The sequence below is a fragment of the Cervus elaphus genome, chromosome 29 (genome assembly GCF_910594005.1).
Source record: "Cervus elaphus chromosome 29, mCerEla1.1, whole genome shotgun sequence".
Lineage (NCBI taxonomy): Eukaryota > Metazoa > Chordata > Mammalia > Artiodactyla > Cervidae > Cervus > Cervus elaphus.
In genome coordinates, this window is record NC_057843.1 from 29,375,592 (window position 1) to 29,398,291 (window position 22,700).

Consider the following 22,700-nt stretch of genomic DNA (forward strand, 5'->3'; position numbering starts at 1 on the left):
TTTCCCTACCTCATGAATATTATAGATCTCTACATTTTTTTTCCTCTCACAAAGAAATATATATGTTTCTACAGATGTTCATGTAGTTTAATAAATAAAATATTGCTGCTGAAAGGCTTAGGAAAGTATACTTTATTTAAACACTCGACTTCATTGTTCTACCTTAAAAATTTTTTTTTAAGTCCTTCTGAGGATTGTGAAATTCTTTCAAAACAAATTAAAAAGAAAACATTTTCTGTGATTTCTTTACAGATTCTGGACAATCAGGAAGTCCAAGCCACAATGATCCTGCCAAGAATCCTCCAGGTAAATATGTGTTCCAGGACGTTTGCAGTCTGACATTGTCGGAGAACAAAGGTACCACTGTATAGATAAACACCCCTTAATTGGTCAGCTGCCTATTTTGTTCTGGAGGGCAGGTATGATCGGGACAAGATGTGATTCTATTCAGACCCTTCAGAGTGGCAAATACCTCCACATTGGCGTCATCAGTATGTACCTAATCACTAATGTTTTACTTTTTGCTGGTGTTTCTTTGAAAATGAATATGCATGTATTTTATAGTTGTGTATCCTTCAGGTGCTAAAAGGCACTGCTGGTTTGAAAAGCCAAAAAGCCTTCTAGTCTTTCTTTTAAAATGCACAAGAAAAAGTAAAACTTTTCATACTCTTATTATAATTTATCAAATCTCATTACTTTAAAAGGTGGGCTCTGGTGGTAGTTGATTATGTCTTCATGAGGGATTTTTGCAAATGAGTTTTTATTCCATAAGGTTCTTAATAGAAGTCCCAGAATCAGGAAATAATGAAAATCAGGCTTTTCCTTTTATGTAATATATGCCCAATACTCTCTTGGTTTTCAGAAGTTGCTTCAGATCTAAAAATGGCTTTTATAAGAAATCATACTGTCTTTATGATTTTGTTTTCCCTAAGTTTGAAGACATAGAATTTTGATGTTGATATAAGAGTAGTATCTTTTCTCATGAAGTAAAAACTAGTGCAAAGAAGAATTTCTAAGATTTTAATCTTAAAAGATTTTTAATTGTACCTCTGACTTTAGTAAAAGAATGCTCTAAGAATAACGTAACCAAAACAAAAGCAAAAAAAGAAAATTCAAATCAATCACATATACCCTCCACGTCCCCAAAGGATCTCATGTGTCTGTTCATTGAAAATAAGCCCCAGATTTATAAAAGTTAATGATAAAAGTTTCCACAGGTCGACCCAGTTTTAGGTCCTTAATTGCTTGATCTTCCTATAATAATACTTTGCTAATATGAAGTTGAAATACCTGAAAAATCCTCAAAATTACAAAAAAATATGTCAGAACATTCTTGCTTTAAAATGATATTAGAAAGATATAGCAAGTAAATACATAAGTAAAGATACAAAGTTAATACATTTTTTCTTCCTGAAAGATTGAAGGCAGGATTCTTCCTTGCCTACATTTTGTTCTTTATTTTTATCTTAGGAAACAAATTTTCACCAACATATTAACTTCTTCTATATTGCACAGAATCATATTATATGACAAAAGTAGTATATCCTTCAAAGATAAAAAATCTCTAATTATAGTTTAAAATGTATAAAGTTGATTTTTCTTTGCTTTCATCAAAATCATTTAATATGACTACAAATTGCTAACAAAACATTTAAAAACTGAAAGAATTTAAATGACATTTCCAGTTAAATTGATTATTTTATTTTTGTGTGTGGATGAGACCACAAAGGTGAATTATTTAGAATATAGTAAATTTTGTCAGAAATTTCTTAAAGTGGAGAAAACTTGCCAGCTTTCAGTGTGTTCAACGTTACCAAAGTTTCTTCTTTTCAGTTGACTAACATTTCCTCTGCGTAGCATGATAACCAAAAGTGAATTGTATCCAAACATTTTTAAAAACTTCGTTACTCATTTTGCAAAGAACTGGGAGGGAGGAAAACCTTTACTAGAAAAAGAGTTGATAAGTATTGTAAGTCAGACTAAACAAAGGATATGTTCTTTGCATTTGAATGACAGCTTGGTTTGAAATTAATAAAGCTGTTATTGTTTGAAATGCATTTCTGAACATGTACAGAAAGAATCATGCTCGCTTAAAAATGTTCTGTGCTTGAGCTGAATGAATAATCTCAGAATAGTTATGCAATGACAGAATTTGATTTTTCAGTATTTGTTGAGAAACTTGCTTAAATTTTTCCTTTACTACATTCAGTGTAGCAGTTATTAATGTATCTGTTTCCATATAATATGGCTAACAGAAACAATCAAGATGAAACATCTCTATCTTTTTTTTCTATTAAATTTTCCTTAGAAATCAACCTTTTGAGAACTATGTCTTAAGACTGGAATGTTGTAGGTAAATGCATACTATGATTCCTTGAATACCTTGTACATGTAAATTGTACATTGGTTACCAGTTTTTTCAGAGATAGACTATAATAAAACATACAAAATATCAAAATTAAGTGGAATAAAATTAGATTTTGATGATTCAGAAGCATTCCATCATTTTAACTTGCTTTGTGTATCATTATATTTTGGTCTAACAGTAGAGATTATGAAGGAATTCTGTTTGATAAAAGTAAGAGTTTGTCTGTAATACCTTGAAATAAATCAAGTTGCTAGGAATATTAAATAGTTTCTAATTGGAAATGTGAAAAAAATCATAACTTATTAAGATTTTTGTTTTGCAATCAATAGGGATAAATTATACTTATTATTATAAACTCTTTTCATAAATATAAGCCTGTTTGGTATTTTTAGAGCATAATTTATCTCTAGGAGCCTCTGTTCAGCTGCTTTCTGGCTTTGGCTGAAGTGGGAAATCTCCGAAGTTCAAATTTAGTATAAGAAGAAGGCTCCATATTTTTATGGGCAAATGCAATTTACTACCATATGCAATGAAACAGTCAGATCACTTTGCTGTTTGTATTGTTGTAACAAACAGAAAGTAAACTTTTGAAAAAGATTGCTTTGAGTGGGAGCATTGTCTTATCACTGGTAGTTTTCCACTGGAAGATGAGCAACCTCTGGACATTGCTACCTTCTACTTCTGTGTTTATTGCATAACAACTTGGGAAGAGATGGCAAAAATTCAAGATCTTCTCAAGGTAAAGTCTCTTTGAAATCTGTTTCCCTCTGTTGACATGAAGGTGGAAATCACATCCAATCCTCCTGTAAGTGCAGGTGCACAAGTCTCCCACAAATGGGGCATCCCTCTGGCTTGGATTTTCTCCAGCATCAGACATGACTGTCTGACATGGAGACACTTCCTTGCTGATTCAGAAGAACTTCTGAAACATGACCCTGAAGCTCTTCATATTGTAGTATGGAGTCTACAGATAGGCTTTTAGTTTTTAAAACTAAAACTAGTGTTTAGTGTTGCCTTCTTGAGATCCGTATTTAGTAAGCAAACTAGTCACAGGTATTTGAACAAAAGCTATACATTTTGGGGGAGGAAGAATATTTGATACTTACTATTTTTAAATGCATTTAAGTAGTTTTTTAATTGAGAAAAAATAGAGATGTTTTATCTTGATTGTTTCTGTTTCTTTTTAAATAATAAAATATTTTTTTATTATTTAAAAGTACAAATAATGTATTATTTAACATTATTTATGTCAAATAATTTGTCACCTTATATCCTTTCTGGAATAAAAATGGAACTATAGAAATACTTGAATAAGTTAATTAGTCTTTGTAGTATTTCCTTATACCATCAATATTTTGTGATTTAATGTTTTGTGTTTATTCTTTGTTACATAGTGGGGATGGGCACCATAATCTTTCCTGGGATAAGGTGCCCAAAAGTATGACTTCGTCCAAGGACACGACAGTATTATTTTGGTTAAGAAACACTAGACTACTTCATTTTTTGTATGATTCACATTTTTCGTATGATTCACATTTTTCTTATTTATTTGGGGGTCAAAAGTTGTATGTTTATATCTAGATGCTTCTTTTTGAACAGTAAATTAATCCCTTCTAAGCAAAAAACTGCAAGAGTCCTATCTCAACTATAGCAAACAACTGTTGTGGACCAAAGGAAAATAAACCATTAATTAAGGAACTTAGACACAGACCTAATTTTATTTTGAATGATTAAAACCTCCACTTTCACTTTTAGAAGGTGTGTGATTGGATTATGTTCTTTTGAAATGAACTTCGACGTACTATATTATTTTGTGTCTCTATATTCCTTGGGCTGTGAGCTTTTAGAGTTCCCAATCTCAGTCTCTTGCCCAGTCCTGGGGTAGTTGCTTTCCAAGAAAAACAAGACAATGTAAAAGTTGGATTTCGCCCCTCAGTCAGCTAGAAGTGGATGCCTCATTTTGGAGTTCAGAAAGAGTGTTGGTTTGAGGGGAGTTGTCTCTTGGAAATATAACAAGGAAACATTGAATCCTAGGACACTTTTTGCAGATTCTATACTGAGAACTTATGAAGCATTCTAAGTATCACTAACCAGAGCTTTCTTACCTAGAATGACCATGGACTTCTCCTACTTTTCCTTTTTGCAAAATTTGTCAGATGCTTGTGTTGTTTTGTGAGGTGCTTTTGCATGTAGTTTGGCAAAATCTCTGGGAACTAAGATCATATATTGAGTAAATGTCAAATAGTTTGTCACCTTATATCCTTTCTGAAATAAAAATGTAACTAAATAAATAATTGAATAAGTTAAATAAAGTGTATCTATTAACTAGCACTATGCTTATCTTGCATTTAAGACATTATTTTATGTTTATATAAATTCCATATTTGAGAGATCATACAGTATTTGCCTTTCTCTAACATATTTCATTTTAGCATAATACCCTCAAGTCCATCCATGTTGTCCCAAATGACAGGATTTTGGTTTTTTTTATGGCTGAATAATATGCTATTTTATGTGTGCACCACAAACGTATCACAATTTCTTTATTAATGTACCCATCAATGGACTTAGGTTGTTTTTCTGTCTTGGCTATTGTGAATAATGTTGCAATGAACATGGGAGTGTGTGTTTCTTGAATTTGTGTTTTCATTTTCTCAGACATAGAATCAGTGGATCATATCCATTTCTATGTTTAATTTTTCAAGTGACTTCCATTCTCTTTTCCTTAGTGGCTGCCCCAATTTACATTCCCACCCTTTTCTCTATATCCTCTCCAACACTTGTCTTCTCTTTTTGATAATAGCCTTTCTAACAAGTTCAAGGTTCTCATTGTGGTTTTGATTTGCATTTCCTTGGTGACTAATGATATAGAGCATATTTTTATGTATCTGTGTATGTCTCCTTTGGAAAACATCTTTTCAGGATTTTTGTCCATTTCTAAATCAGCCTCTTTGATTCTTTTACTATTGAGTTGTATGATTTCTTTATATATTTTGGATATTATACCCTTATCTGATATATTATTTATAAATAGTTACCCCCATTCAGTAGGTTGCTTTTCATCCTGTTGATGGTTTCCTTTGTTTTGCAGAGCTTTTTAGTCTGATGTCGTCCCACTTGTTTATTCTTTTTTGCTGTTGTTGCTTTTGGTGTCAGATTTTAAAATCACTACCAAGGCCAACATCAAGGAGTTTACTGTGTTTATTCTAGAGGTCTTATGGTTTCAGGTTTTACATTCAGAACTTTAATCCATTGAGTTAGTTTTTGAGTACAATCAGATAGTGGTCCAGTTTCATTCTTCAGCATCTAGCTGTCCAAATTTTCTAGTACAGTATATTAAAGAGACTGCCCTTTACCCATTGTATATTCTTGGCCCCTCTGTTAAAAATTCAGTTCAGTTCAGTTCAGTAGCTCAGTCGTGTCCAACTCTTTGCGACCCCATGGACTGCAGCACGCCAGGCCTCTCTTTCCATCACCAGCTCCTGGAGTTTACTCAAACTCATGTCCATTGAGTTGGTGATGCCATCCAAACATCTCATCCTCTGTCATCCCCTTCTCCCGTCTTCAGTCTTTCCAAGCATTAGGGTCTTTTCAAATGAGTCAGTTCTTTGCATCAGGTGGCCAAAGTATTGGAGTTTCAGATTCAGCATCAGTCCTTCCGGTGAATATTCAGGACTCATTTCCTTTAGGATTGACTGGTTTGATCTCCTTTAGTCCGAAAGACTCTCAAGAGTCCTCTATAGAACCACAGTTCAAAAGCATCAATTCTTTGGTGCTCAGCTTTCTTTATGGTCCAATTCTCAAATCAATATGTGACTACTGGAAAAACCATAGCTTTGACTAGACAGACCTTTGTTGGCAAAGTAATGTCTCTGATTTTTAATATGTTGTCTAGGTTGGTCATAACTTTTCTTTGAAGAAGAAAATTTAATTTCATGACTGCATTCATCATCTGCAGTGATTTTGGAGCCCCCCAAAATAAAATCTGTCACTGCTTCCATTGCTTCCCCATCTATTTGCTATGAAGTGACGGGACCAGATGCCATGATCTTAGTTTTCTGAATGTTGAGTTTTAAGCCACCTTTTTCACCCTCCTCTTTCACTTTTTCAAGAGGGTCTTTAGTTCTTCACTTTCTGCCGTAAGAGTGGTGTCATCTGCTTGTCTGAGGTTATTGATATTTCTCCTGGCAATTTTGATTCCAGCTTGTGCGTCATCCAGCCCAGCGTTTCTCACGATGTACTCTGCATATAAGTTAAATAAGCAGGGTGACAGTATACAGCCTTGATGTACTCCTTTCCTGATTTGGAACCAGTCTGTTGTTCCATGTCCAGTTCTAACTGTTGCTTCCTGACCTGCATACAGATTTCTCAGGAGGCAAGTCAGATGGTCCAGTATTCCCATCTCTCAGAATTTTCCACAGTTTGTTGTGACTCACACAGTCAAAGGCTTTGGCAGAGTCAGTAAAGCAGAAGTAGATAATTTTCTGCAACTCTCACTTTTTTGATGATCCAGCAGATCTTGGCAATTTGATCTTTGGTTCCACTGCCTTTTCTAAACCCGGCTTGAACATCTGGAAGTTCTCAGTTCATGTACTCTTGAAGCCTGGCTTGGAGAATTTTGAACATTTCTTTGCTAGTATGTGAGATGAGTACAATTGTGTGGTAGTTTGAGCATTCTTTGGCATTGCCTTTCTTTGGGATTGGAATGAAAACTGACCTTTTCCAGTCCTGTGGCCACTGCTGAGTTTTCCAAATTTGCTGACATATTGAGCGCAGCATTTTCACACCATCATCTTTCAGGATTTGAAAGAGCTCAACTGGAATTCCATCACCTCCACTAGCTTTGTTCATAGTGATGCTTCCTAAGGCCCACTTGACTTCACATTACAGGATGTCTGGCTCTAGGTTAGAGATCACACCATCATGATTATCTGGGTCATGAAGATCTTTTATTTATAGTTCTGTGTATTCTTGCAACCTCTTCTTAATATCTTCTGCTTCTCTTAGGTCCATACCATTTCTGCCCTTTTTTGTGCCCATCTTTGCATGAAATGTTCCCTTGGTATCTCTAATCTTCTTGAAGAGATCCCTAGTCTTTCACTTTCTATTGTTTTCCTCTATTTCTTTGCACTGATCACGAGGAGTGCTTTCTTATCTCTCCTTGCTATTCTTTGGAACTCTGCATTTAAATGGGTATATCTTTCCTTTTCTCCTTTGCCTTTCACTTCTCTGTTTTCACAGCTATTTGTAAGGCCTCCTCAGACAACCATTTTGCCTTTTTCCATTTCTTTTTCTTGGGGATGGTCTTGATCCCTACCTCCTATACATTGTCATGAACCTCCGTTAATAGTTCTTCAGGCACGCTGTCTATCAGATCTAATCCCTTGAATCTATTTGTCACTTCCACTGTATAATCATAAGGGATTTGATTTAGGTCATACCTGAATGGTCTAATGGTTTTCCCTGCTTTCTTCCATTTCAGTCTGCATTTGGCAGTGAAGAGTTCATGATCTGAGCTACAGTCAGCTCCCAGTCTTGTTTTTGCTGACTGTGTAGAGCTTCTCCATCTTTGGCTGCCAAGCATGTAATCAGTCTGATTTCAGTATTGACCATCTGGTCATGTCCATGTGTAGAGTCATCTCTTGTATTATTAGAAGAGGATGTTTGCTATGACCAGTGCATTCTCTTTGCAAAGCTCTATTAGCCTTTGCCCTGCTTCATTCTGTACTCCAAGGCCAAATTTTCCTGTAATCCAGGTATTTTTTCACATCCTACTTTTGCATTCCAGTCCCCTATAGTGAAAAGGACATCTTTTTTGGGAGTTAGTTCTACAAGGTCTTGTAGGTCTTCATCGAACCGTTCCACTTCAGCTTCTTCAGCATTCCTGGTCAGGGTATAGACTTAGATTCCTGTGATACCGAATGGTTTGCCTTGGAAACAAACAAGCAGAGATCATTCTGTCATTTTTAAGATTGCATCCAAGTACTGCATTTCGGACTCTTTTTGTTGATTATGATGGCTACTCCATTTCTTCTAAGCGATTCTTTCCCACAGTAGTAGATACAATGGTCATCAGAGTTAAATTCGCCCATTCTGGTCCATTTTAGTTTGCTGATTCCTAAAATGTCAACATTCACTCTTGCCATCTCCTGTTTGACCACTTCTAGTTTGCCTTGATTGATGGACCTAACGTTCCAGGTTCCCATGCAATATTGTTCTTGACAGCATTGGTTCCCATGCAATATTGTTCTTGACAGCATTGGTCTTTGCTTCCATCACCAGTCACATCCACAACTGGCAGTACTGTTGCTTTGACTCTGTCTCTTCATTCTTTTTGGAATTATTTCTCCACTGATCTCCAGTAGCATATTGGGCACCTACCAACCTGGGGAATTCATCTTCCAGTGTCCTACCTTTTTGCCTTTTCATACTGTTAAAAATTAATTGATATTGTATGTTTAGGTTTGTTTCTGGGCTCTCTATTCTGTTCCACTGATCTACAGGTCTGTGTTATGCCAATACCACACTCTTTTAATTACTATAGCTTTGTAATACAGTTTGGAATCAGGATAAGATGCCTCTTGGTTTGTTCTTCTTTCTCTAGGCTGCTTTGACTATTTGGGATTTCTTTTTCTTCCATAGAAATTTTATAACTGCTTGTTCTATATTTGTGAAAAATGCCATTGAAATTTTGATAGGGATTGCATTGAATCTATGTATTGCTTTGGGTGGTATGGACATTTTAATTACATTAATTATTATAATCCCTGAGCACAGAGCATCTTGCCATTAATGTGTGTCTTCTTCAGTTTCTTTCATTAATGTTTTGTAGTTTTCAACACAGAGTTCTTTCAATTCTTTTGTTAAATCTATTCCTAGATATTTTATTCTTTTTTATGTAATTATAAATGTGATTGTTTTCTTATTTCTTAATTTGTTTTTCTGGTCATTATTAATATATATAGAAATACAACAATTTTTTGAGTAATAGTTCTATGTCCCATAACTTTACTGAATCCATTTATTAGTTCTAACAGTTTTCTGATTGAGTTTTCAGGTTTTCAATATAAAATATTATGCTATCTGTAAAATAGTACCAGTTTTGCTTCTTCCTTTCCAATTTAGATGCCTTTTATTTATTTCTTCTTCTTTCTCTAATTGCTCTGGCTAGGACTTCCCATATTATGATGAATAAAACTTGAGCCAGTGGGGATCCTTGTCTTATTCATAATCTTAGAGGAAAAAATTTCAGCTTTTCCAATATCCAATGAGTGTGATATTAGCTGCAGGATTATCATATATGGCCTTTATTATGTTGAGGTACATTTTCTCTGTATGCACTTTGTTGAGAATTTTTATCATGAATGGATGTTGAATTTTGTCAGATACTTTTTTTGCATCTATAGAGATGACCCAATAATTTTTGTCCTCCCTTTTGTGATGTGGTATATCACATTGACTGATTTGTGGTTATTGAATGATGCTTATATCACTTGAATTAATCCTACTTGATCATGGTGTATAATTTTAATGTGGTGTTGAGTTTGTTTTGCTAATATTTTGTTGAGGGTTTTTTTAATCTATGTACATTAGGGATATTGGTGTATAATTTTTTATTGTTGTCATGACATCTTCTTGTAATTTTGGTACCATGGTATTACTAACCTCATGAGTTTGTACATACTTTTGATTTTTGGGAAGAGTTAGAGAAGGATTGTATTGATTCTTTTTTGAATTCTTGGTAGGTTAACTGTATTCAGGTGGGAATAGCTGATCATGATAGATTTGGTTTTCTGCAGATTGTATTCTGGTGTCTTGGTTGGGCACTGCCAAAGAAAGTCATTTGTGATTTGGGGTTGTGCTTGAAATCTACATCTGTAAAGTTTTCTACTGTTCGTCTAGGTCTGCACACACGTGGAGGATGCTAGGTAGACCTTGTGTCTTGCACCTCATCACCTTATACCTCAAGGCTTGCTGTTTGTTTCAATGTTGTGTGGATTTGCAGGAAGAGCTGACAGTCCTGCCTGTCCTCATTTTCCAATCTAGATTCTTGTAGACATCTCCTGACAAAGGTACTTAATGATTGCTCTGTTGGAAATTTCTAAACAATAAAATACACATCCAAAAAAATTTCACTGAAGTCCAGAACTTTTATTTTTTTTTTAGAGGTTTTGGATTACTGATTAAATATCCTTACTAGTAGCTGGTCTGTTCAGAATTTCTATTTCATCATGATTCGCTCTTGGTAGGTTGTATGTTTCTAGGAATTTATCCATTTCTTCTAAGTTGTTCATTCCATAGAGTATAATTGTTCATTGTAATCTCCTATGACACTTTGTATTTGTGTAGAATCAGTTGTAATATCTCTTCTTTCATTTCTGACTTTATTTAGTGAAGGCATGTATCTTTTTTTTCTTGGTGAGTCTAGATAAAGGTTTGTCAATTTTGTTGATCTTGTAAAGAACCAGCTCTTAATTTCCTTGGTATTTTCTATTGTCATTTTACTTTCTATTTCATTTATTCCTGTTCTAGTCTTTGTTTTTTTCTTCCTTCTACTAACTTTGGGCTTCATTTGTTGTTTTTTCTAATTCCTTGATGTGTATTTAGGTTGTTTATTTTAGATTTTCCTTATTTCTTGAGTTAGACGTTTGTCACAATAACTTTCCTCTTAGAATTGCTTTTGTTGCAGCCCATAAAGTTTGGTGTGTTTCATTTTCATTTTCATATGTCTCAAGGTATTTTTTCTTTGGTTTTTCCTTTGGTCCACAGTAGTATCTATTGACTATAATAATATGCTAGTTTTGCATTTAAGAAATTTTTTAAATCAAATGTTTTTTGCGGTTCATCTCTCCCTTACTCAACTTTATTGATACTGAGATTGAAGTTGCCAAAGGGTTGTCATGAAACTAATCAACCAAATAATTATCAAGAAATCTAGCATTTGCAGTTGTAGTTATCATCTACAGGGATCCCTAGGGCCTATATTTGACTTCTCACTTTGTTTTTGTCGAAATTTAGCATTTGGAACAAATAATACTCTCTTAATAGTTACAGAGATAATGCAGCATTTTTCTTTGCTGTTTGCATATGATGGCAGAACTATTACCATAGGTTCTAAATAACCTCAGAGCATGTTTTATTTTAGAATATCATTCATGTTTAAAATCAGAGAAAGGGAAATATTTACTCTGATTTTTTAATAATAGTCCATTCACTCCTCAGTTTATAAGTTCATACCCATTCCTTCTTATATCCTCATTGATCGTATCCACCAGAATCAAGTTGTTGTTGTTGTTGTTGTTTTAATAGGGGTGGGAAATGCACTATTTCATGATACATAGAAGTAATTCCAAACTTCAGCTCTTAACAATATGCAACAGGCTATAAACAGGCTTTCTATTCATAAAAGCATAAGTAGAAAGACAGTGAAAGGGTTGGTTAACTGTAGTAAGACCTCACATTATAGGTAAAGCTTTTAAGTAATTTGAGAATGAGGTCTATGGGAGTCAGTGTGAAAATCAAAGGATTTTTTCCTAACAGGTTTTGTTTCAGAGGAGTTTTTCTTCTTTATCCTTTAACTTTTTGAAGGCATCACATTCAGTAAATTTCTTAAATGTTCAAACTTAGGGTGGAACTCAAGAGCAGAGGAGGGGCAGATGGGAAATGTGTTTTGTTAACAGACTAATTTTAAAAGGTCTGGAAGGGCATATAGTTCTTAGCTACTGATTTTGACAGTTTGCATTATGGCTGTGCGCATGCATGCTCAGTCACTTCAGTCGTGTCTGACCCTGTGCAACCCTATGGACTGTAGCCTACCAGGCTCTTCTGTCCATGGGATTCTCCAGGCAAGAATACTGGGGTGGGTTGCCATGCCCTCCTCCAGGGGATCTTCCACACCCAGGCATCGAACCCATGTTTCTTATGTCTCCTACATTGGCAGGTGGGTTCTTTACCTCTGGCGCCACCTGGGAATCCCAAGCATTATGGGTACTCTTGTACAACCCACTCCTCAAAAGTTGATCCAATAGCAGTTGGCACCATGCTTAGCCTCTGCAATAGGTTTGGTATGGTTACTTGTAATATTAATTTTGGAGGAAAAAGACAATTTAGAAATATTTTATGAGGACATGAAAGCAGATTTATCTATGTTGTCCCAATTATCTGCCCTGTTAGGCTACAGATACTACTACTTGAGTGCTACCTGATTGCTGATTTAAGATTTGATTATTACATTCCAGGAGACAGGGTGTGAATGGATTAAGCTCTATATGAGTAGAGACAGCCATTTGTCCTGCACCATTCCACACCAAGAACAATAAACAGCCTTGAAAGAGCTGTCTGTAGGTAGATTTTTAGCCTCAGATCTTTAATGGACATCTATTTTGTATATGGCACTAGACTAGATGCTGTGGGAGATTCAGAAGTGATTTACATATGAACCTTGTTCTCTCAAAAGTTTCTATCCATAAGTACATACAATATTTTACACATATCATGAAAACCTAGTTTCACTTAGTGCTACAACTCATGTGTTATGGAGTTTGAAGTTGTGAGTTACTATTGCCAGCCATTGTAAGGAGTGTATTCCCTGATGGCTCAGATGTTAAAGAATCCACCTGCAATACAGGAGACCTGGGCCAGATCCCTGTTGGAAAGATCCCTTGGAGAAGGGAATGGCTACCTCACGTATTCTTGTCTGGCAAATTCCATGGTCAGAGGAGCCTGGCAGACTATAGTCTATGGGGTCACAGAGGAGCCTGGCAGGCTACAGTCCATGCAGTCACAGAGTCGGACACTTTTCTGAAGTGTGTCTGCAGTTAAAAGTGACTCATGTCAATGTATGACAAAACCCACTGAAATGTGAAGTAATTAGCCTCCAACTAATAAAAAAAAAAAAGTGACTATCACTTTTCACTTTCAGAGTAGAAATAACAATTAATGGAATTACAAATTTCCCCTGGATCAAGGCTCCAGGTTTTACAGTGATCACAAGGGCCATGAGGAGCATGACCAGATCAGCCCCCTTCTCTGTACCTCAGCACAGTCAACCACACTCATGCCAGTTGTCAGCATTAAATGGGAAAGCTTATCTGGCAAGTAGCAGGTGCTTGGTGAAAGGTAAAAGGGAGGACTTTTTCATCCTACTTTCTCTGCAGCTGGGTTTATCAAGAAGACTTTCTGCAGGAAGTGTCATTTGATGTGAATCCCAATAAAAATGTGTTAAATTGTTACACCGTACTCCCCTCAAGACTTCAGATGACATAAAGTTACAGATCAAGATAAGATGCATAAGAATAGAATATTAGAGATTATATCAAAGAGACAAAAGAAACATATTTCAAGTCTCAAGGCGGAATAGAAGTATGGTTTTATAGTAGTCAGTTTTTTCCTTAAGCCTTTTGGCATGACAGGGAATGTGGAATGAAACTTTGTTACATAGTTTTTCATAGTGACATGAGAAAGGGTACAAATGTATCTTTTGAGATTACTCTCCCACTGGCAACACTTTGTTTCTTAGTCTCTTATATTCACTTGTATAAATATCTTCCTACTTACATTTACATACAAGGTACCAGCTCTCTCCATTGAAAATTTTCTCTATCCCTTACTCTTCCTGGTCCTGTCAGTATAACTCCCTTATTCTGTTAACTCCTTTCTGGTAACTTATTTCTTACTTAAAAAAAAAATTAGATCTTTTGGCCCTCATTCAGACAACCCCTTTCAACCAAGTGACCCATCTTGCTCTTCTTTTTCATGACGTAATATAAAAGATTAAAATTTCTACTTACCTTCTCCTACAATTGGACTTCTGTCCCTACTTGAAATGATTCTCATTAAATTCACTTTTTATGACCTGAACCCAGTGTGGTTCCTTTCCATTCTATTCCTGTTTCCATATTATTGAACATTTGATTTAATTGATGATGTGCTACTGAAAAACTTTCCCTTGGTTTAATTTTTAAAAAAAAATTTAGTTCACCAAGAACACTTAACATGTGGTCTTCCCTCTTAAGAAATTTTTAAGTGATTCTAGAAACAGTATTGTAAAACACATTTCTCGAGTGTATTAATCTTAACTGAAACTTTTTGCCTGTTGATTAGTAACTCCCTATTTCCTCTTTTCCCCAGCCCCTAGCAACCACCATTCCACTCTGATTCTATGACACTGACTATTGTAGATTCCTCATGTAGGTGTTTTTCTATGGCTAGTTTATTTTACTTAGCATCATGTCTTCAAGGTTCATTCATATTGTTGCATACTGCAAAAGTTCCATATTTTTTTTTTAAAAAAGGTTAAACAGTATTCACTGTATGTATATAAGATATGGACTTCCCTTGTAGCTAAGTTGGTAAAGCATTTGCCTGCAATGCAGGAGACCCGGGTTTGATTCCTGGATAGGGTAGATCCCTTGGAGAGGGAAATGGCAACCCACTCCAGTATTCTTGTCTGGAGAATCCCATGGACAGAGGAGCCTGGAGGTCTACAGTCTACGGAGTCTCAAGAATCAGACGTGACTGAGCGACTAACCATGCATGTACCATGTATTTTTGTCCATTCATCTGTTAATGGACATTTAAGTTGTTTCCACATCTTGGTTATTATAAAAATGAGAGTGCACGTATCTCTTTGAGATCCTGATTTCAATTCTTTTCAATACATACCTAGACCTGGGATTGCTAGATTATATGGTAATTCTGCTTTGAATTTTTTGAGGAATACTTATATTGTGTTTCATAATGGCTGTGCCATTTTGCATTCACACTTGCATTCACCAGTGTGCAAGGATTCCAGTTTCTCCACATTTTCCACAGCACTTACTCTCATTTTTATTTTTTGATAATGTTGTGCTTAGTCGCTCAGTCGTGTTGGACTCTTTGCAACCCCATAGACTGTAGCCCTCCAGGCTCCTCTGTCCATGGGATTCTCCAGGCAAGAATAATGGAGTGGGTTGTCATGTCTTCCTCCAGGGGATCTTCCCAGCCCAGGATTGAACCCAGGTCTCCTGCACTGCAGACAGATTCTTACCATCTGAGCCACCATTGTGACGAATGTGAAGTGAGATCTTATTTTGATTTTGATTTGGAATTCACAACAGTTAGTGATATTGAGCCTTTCTTCATATGCCTGTTGGGCATTTGTATATCTTCTTTGAATAAAAGGCTATTCAAGTCCTTAGCCCATTTTAAATCAGGTTATTAGTTGTCTTTTTTGTTTGTTTGTTTTGCTGTTATGCTGTGTATGAGTTAGTTTCTCAGTTCTGTCTGACTCTTTTGTGACCCTGTGGACTATACCTGCCATGCCTGTTCATGGGATTCTTCAGGTAAGAATACTGGAGTGGATAGCCATCGCCTTCTGGGGATCTTCCCTACCCAGGGATTGAGCCCAGGTCTCCTTCATTGCAGACAGATTCGTTACTGTCTGAGGCATCAGGGAAGCCCTCGTCTTTGTTTTGTTTTGCTCTTATGCTGTAGGAGTTCCTTATATATTTTGGAGATTAACCCTTTGTCAGATCTATGGTTTGTAATTGTTTTCTCTCATTCTATAGCCTGCCTTTTCACTATTGTTTCCTTCACTGTGCAGAAGTCTTTTAGTTTGATACAGTCTCGTTTGTTTATTTTTGCTTTTGTTGCCTGTGCTCTTGAAAACAGGGCCTTTTCCTGGTAATCCAGGAACCTTAATGTTTTCTTTTAGTTACTGATTAACAGATTTCTGTCTTTAGTTCTCTATGTTTTCAATCCCCACTGTGACTTTTAAGTTCCTTCACCTTTCATTTTTCTTAGATACCTGCCTTTGGAACAGGTCTGTCTCCTAATGTTTTAAGTGCCCAACTTCTTGTTGGACATTTTGGACTTTTTGGACCCTGTGTCCCCTGGGTAACAACTTCAAAGTTCAATTCCTTTTCTTTTCTGCCAGACTTTATCTCCCCAGGGCTACTGGAATCTCCCCAGACACCCTTGGCTAGAACTGTCCATAAGTTCTCTCTCAGGATCCTTTCTCATCCTCTGCGTATCCATTTGCTGCTTATATACTCATGTTCTAGGTCATGACTTTAAATGCTGTAAATGTAAGTATACCAGATTCCTTTCCTTTCCATTTCCTCCACGTGATTTGCCCTTTCTCTTCCAGGACTGCCATATCCACCCTAGAAATTCTTGTTCATCCTTTATGTCCGCACCATTCCGTATGTCTTGTTGGATTGTCCCAGGCAGAGTGGGGCTTCTCTACCTGTATTATGATGGGTGCTTTATGTTTTATCTATATTTGTTTATAACCCCCTGAAGCTGCTAACATCTTTAAATGGGTGATTTACTACTATAATTCAGTATATTTATTTGTTTGACACATGCTTGGAAACATGACTCCAAAAAGCAGATTGTTGAAGCTTCTCCATGGCTAGTTCAATTCTCTACTTTACGTATGAAAACAGTGCGGAGAGATTAAGTGATTTGCCCAAGATCCCAATTAGTTATTGGCAAATTAAATTAACTCATTTTTTTATGGGTCAAAACCTTAAATCAGTAGTAATTCTGCTGCATTATTGGCACCTTTGTCCTTACCTTTCCTTACCCCCGATAGATAATACAGTTTATTATGGTACATTGCTTTGTGAATGATGAGAAAAGTTTGGCCTTGACGAGGCTTGGTCTAAGTATTGGTGAGTATGCCATGAAGAGAAAGAAAGGAAAAAGCTTTGTGTTGAGATGACTTGGCAGGACAGTCTGGGTCCCCTGGCATTCACAGAGAGAACCACACTTGAGTCCCTGGTGGCAGTGTTTCAACAGCTGTAGTTGCCAAGACCAAGGGCAGTGGGCAGGTGGTAAGGAAATGATGGAGGGGACTCGAGTAATCCTTGCCTCAGTGGGAATGAGCCTGGGGAGAGATGTCAGCTGAGTTTCTGAGGTGTGGGATCAGGGCATTGGTGAAGGAGGAGGCTTCATGGCCAGGTTAGTATAGCTGCTGGACCGCAGTGCCTCCATTGTGTTTTCCCTTCCCTCTTTTGAAGTTCATATGCTTTACATTTGTTTGTATAGGTCGGAGACCCACTTGATACACAGTCACAACTGTAATTTAAACCTAAAAACTACTTTTCCTTTCGCAAAGCTGTGACAGAAAGAACTAGTTCTTGGGCTATAGTTAATTACTCAAGCTTTTGTTTTTTGTTTTTTTTCCCAGCACCTCACTTTATAATTGCATAGAATGATCTTGTGGTATATGAAACAATATCATCATAAGGTAACATAGAGTCCAAATGAAAATATATTGATATAGGCACTTAATTTATGTACTTCCCTGGGTGGCATTAGTGGTAAAGAACCTGGCTGCCAATGCAGGAGACCATAAGAGATGCAGGTTCAGTCCTTGGGTTGGGAAGATCTGTTGGAGGAGGACTTGGCAACCAACTGCAGTATTCTTGCCTGGAGAATCCCACGGACAGAGGAGCCTGGTGGGTTACAGTCCATAGGGTTGCAAAGAGTTGGACACGACTAAAGCGACTTAGCTTGCATGCATGCACTTACTTTATACTGCACCTATTTCTAGAAAACTCTGAAGAGGCCTTGAACCTAAATAAGTTGCAGTTTGTCAAATTTTGGAAAGTATGTTTCACTTTCTTTGCTGAGTGTCTAGGTTCCCCACAGGGAGGGCTAGAGTCCCCATGTGAAAAGCGTTCTCCCTCATGACTCACCTAGGCTGGGTTATGGCTCAGCCTTCTGCCCCTGGCAGTTTGGTGATGGACCTTTCACTCAGGTATCTCAGGTTCCTTTTATTATACAATGACCGCCTGCATCTGAAGTTTCCTCTCAATTTAAATTCTTTTCCCTCTCCGTATTTACAAGGTCGGCTTTTGCAGCATATGGCTACAATTTAATAATGCAAAGCATTTTCCTCCTCACAACTGGAAAGCTGAGATTGTTCAGTATCACGAAGAGAGTGGACTTGCTCCAGGCTAGTTAAAATCACTGAACTCCGCAGAAGCTAAGCTTGCTGCATGGATCGTCCTATACAAAGGCACCCAGGGGACCCCAACTTGCATATGAGAGCATCATGCTTGGAAAAGGGATCATGTATATTGATAGCAGAATAAAATACTAAGAGTGTGTGTGTGTGTGTGTGTGTGTATGTATATGTGTATATGGGTATATATGTATATACGTATATATGTATGTATATACACACACACACACACACACCCTAGATTTTAATCTGTTTCTACCTCATAAGATTGAAGAATGTGTTTTCAAGTTATTAGGCAAATCAACTAAAACCTCATTTCTTTTTCTGTAGCTATCAAAAAGTATCAAGGTATCAAGTAACTTAAGCAAATACTTTTGTGTGGTAATTTGATTCTTATTGGCTTTTATTGTGTTGTCCAAAAAATTCATTTGGGCTTTTCCATACAGTGTCACAGAAAAACTTGAGCAAACTTTTTGGCCAACCCAATACATAATATCATTAGTGGTTGATGAATTTAACAAAAAAAAAATTAGGTTTTGTTTTTCAAAGCTGTTTTCAAATCTTTTTGAGTCTTTTAACTCATGTGCTGGTCTTCAGGGACCTTGCACTCTTTCATTTTCTTATGTGTAGAATTAGGGACACATTCCTGTTTACACTGAGATATTTCCAACTCTTGATTCTAATAGAGACAGCCCCTTCCTCACTTGTACTCATTACCTGAGTACATGCATTTCCCCAATGCAGTCAGGAGGAAGAACACAGAAAAACCACTTGACTTTCAGATTTGATCTTATCATCATTAAAATCATCACACACACTTGTTAATGACATGAAATAAGCAATGATATGATATATATTTTAAAATACATGCATCGTAGGTTCCACAGATATGACGTGTCTGGAATAGACAAATCTGTAAAGGCAGGGGTTTAGAGGTATTGAGGGAAATGGGCACGTGACTGATAATGGGTATAGCGTTTCCTTTTAAGGTGATGAAAATGACTTGGAATTAGGTAGATATACTCTGCATATACTGCAAACTACTAAATTATATACTTTAAAAGGGTATGTGAATTATATCTCAGCAAAGCTGCAATTTTTATGTCTTTTTTTAAGTATTTATGAGCCATTAGGAGAAAAAGGCCTGGAACTCAAAGCTATGATAGAGACTCAGGTAGGGGGGTGTGTTGTAATCTGGGGGTTAGGGATCTCAGGAAATCCAGGGAGAGAAGCCCCACGGAAGTTTGGCACAAGGAAGTCACATGGCAAATGGTATGAATTACGCATTTCTCTGAGCTTCATTCTGTCTCAGTAGAGCCCCTTACTCTGGTGAGGTATAGAGGTCCCTGGCATGTGCCAGTGATGAGTGACATAATGTACTGGCTCCATTGTTTATTTTATGGCACTTTTGTAGGTATAGCAGATTTTTAGTTTCAAAGTTTTGTATTTTGGATTGCAGTCATTTTCTGAATTGAATTCTTTCAAACTGAACAATGTTTTCTAAATAAGTAAGCAAGGAATAAATGATCCTCTTTATTAGGACATAATAAAGTATTCTGCTTGTTGTTGGTCACTCGACAAGTTGTGTTCAGCTCTTTACTACCCCAAGGACTGCAGCATGCTAGGCTTCCCTGTCCCTCACCATCTCCCGGAGTTTGCCCAAGTTCATGTCCATTGCATCGGTGATGCCACTGAACCATCTCATCCTCTGTTACTCTCTTCTCCTTCTGCCTTCAGCCTTTTCCAGCATCAGGGTCTTTTCCAATGAGACGGTTGTTTGCATCAGGTGGCCAAAGTATTGGAGCCTCAGCTTCAGCATCAGTCCTTCCAATGAGTATTCAGAGTTGATTTCCCTTAAGATTGATTTGTTTGATCTCCCTGTTGCCAAAGGAACTCTCAAGAGTTTTCTCCAGCACCATAGTTTGAAACCATCAATTCTTCGGTGCTCTGCCTTCTTTATGGTCCAGCTCTCACAACTGTATGTGAATACTAAAAAGACCATAGGCTTGACTATATGGACCTTTGCCAGCAAAGTGATGTCTTTGTTTTTCAACACACTATCTAAGTTTGTCATAGCTTTCCTGCCAACATCTTCTGGTTTCATGGCTACAGTCACCATCCACAGTGAGTTTAGAACCCAAGAAGAGGAAATCTGTCACTGCTTTCACCTTTTCCCCTTCTATTTGCCATGAAGTGATGGGGCCAGGTGCCATGATGTTAGTTTATTTTTTTATTTATTTTTGTTTTGTTTTTGTCTTTTTTTTTTCATTTTTTTTTTATTAGTTGGAGGCTAATTACTTTACAATATTGTAGTGGTTTTTAACCATACATTGACATGAATCAGCCATGGATCTACATGTGTTCCCCATCCCGATCCCCCCTCCCACCTCCCTCCCCATCCCATCCCTCTGGGTCTTCCCAGTGCACCAGCCCTGAGCACTTGTCTCATGCATCCAACCTGGGCTGGTGATCTGTTTCACCCTTGATAGTATACTTGTTTCAGTGCTATTCTCTCTGAACATCCCACCCTCGCTTTCTCCCACAGAGTCCAAAAGTCTGTTCTGTACATCTGTGTTTCCTTTTCTGTTTTGCATATTGGGTTATCGTTACCATCTTTTTAAATTCCATATATATGCGTTAGTATACTGTATTGGTGTTTATCTTTCTGGCTTACTTCACTCTGTATAATGGGCTCCAGTTTCATCCATCTCATTAGAACTGATTCAAATGAATTCTTTTTAATGGCTGAGTAATATTCCATGGTGTATATGTACCACAGCTTCCTTATCCATTCGTCTGCTGATGGGCATCTAGGTTGCTTCCATGTCCTGGCAATTATAAACAGTGCTGCGATGAACATTGGGGTGTTAGTTTTTTTAATATTGAGTTTTGAGCCGACTTTTTCACTCCCCTCCTTCACCCTCATCTAAAGGTTCTTTAATTCCTTTTTGCTTTCTGCCAGAATAATAGTATCATTTGTATATCTGAGGTTGCTATTTCTCCTGGAAATCTTGATTTCAGCTTGTAATTCATCCAGCCAAGCATTTCTCATGATGTACTCTGCATGGAAGTTAAATAAACGGTGACAATAAATAGCCTTGTCCTGCTCCTTTCTCAATCCTGAAGCAGTCAGTTGTTCCATACAAACTTCTAACTGTTACTTCTTGACCTGCATACAAGTTTCTCAGGAAACAGGTAAGATGGCCTGGAATTTCCATCTCTTTAAGAGTTTTCCACAGTTTGTTATGATCCACATAGTCAAAGGCTATAGCATAGTCAGTGAAACAAAGGTAGATGTTTTCCTGGAATTCCTTTGCTTTCTCTATGGTCCCGCAAATGTTGGTAATTTGATCTCTGGTTCCTCTGCCTTTTCTAAACCCAGCTTGGACATCTTTAAGTTCTCAGTTCATGTAATGCTGAAGCCCCCATGCAGGATTTTGAGCATAACCTTATCAGCATGGGAGATTAGTGCAGTTGTCTGGTGGTTTGAACATTCTTTAGAACTGCCCTTCTTGGGAATTGAGATAAGGATTGACCTTTACCAGTCCTGTGGCCACTGCTGAGTTTTCCAAATTTGCTGACATATTAGCAGATAGCATTCTGCTATTTTACATTTAATATGTCCCTAGTCGACATCTGGAAATAACCCACATGAGTTACATTGCTTTACCTAGTGTTGACTGGTGAATAGAGGACTATCCATGAATTTTTGAGAGAGCATGTAGAGAGAGAAGCAGAGAGATGAGGAAAGACCATTGAGGGGGTTACTCTTATAACAGATGAGGAAGGCAACATATTTTTTAAGTGCTGAATCTTAATGTGTTATTTTAGAAAATATTGACACTCTGTCCTTTTAACTAGAGCACCTAGATTTTTAAAATAATTTTCCTAATCTCTGTAACTGGTGTTTTTGCCTTGGGTCTCAGTCCCTGTGATACATTCTATAATGAGCCCTGGTGTTCTTCAGAATGTGAGCATCTGATTCTTTCTTTCTCCTCCCCTGTCTGTGTTAAAGGTTCCCACTCTAGGCTAAACCTAATCTTTCCATGGCATCTACTGCAGCCCATAATGGCGTGTCCTCTGCTTGCCCTTCCATTGCCCACGTGGACCTTGCACCCAGCCTTTGCATTCACCATGTGCCTTCCTCTGTCTTTGCGGTGTTTTTCTGCCTGTGCTCCCTTGATGCTTCGCCAGTGAAACTTCTCCAGACACTCTCTGCAGTACAGTTTACAACAATGGCACCTTTATCACGGTGCACTTGTCTTTTTTACTTAGTAGATTCTGAACACCTTCAAGTGAAGACTGTATAATTTCATTTGTCAACCAGGTATTCTAAGGCAGTCCCTAGACAGAGACAATGTCCAGCAGTGTTCAAGG

The 22,700-nt window shown here is 37.1% G+C and overlaps 1 protein-coding gene across 11 annotated transcripts in view; it reads left to right on the forward strand.

The window, feature by feature from the left end:
- Positions 1–22,700, forward strand: part of NFIB (nuclear factor I B) — a 244,489-nt gene that overhangs the window by 137,043 nt on the left and 84,746 nt on the right. For all 11 annotated transcript variants that reach the window (XM_043891295.1, XM_043891298.1, XM_043891297.1 and 8 more), the window contains one exon: positions 253–306. In XM_043891295.1, coding sequence (XP_043747230.1) covers positions 253–306 — 54 coding nt within the window. The remainder of the gene's footprint in view (positions 1–252; positions 307–22,700) is intronic.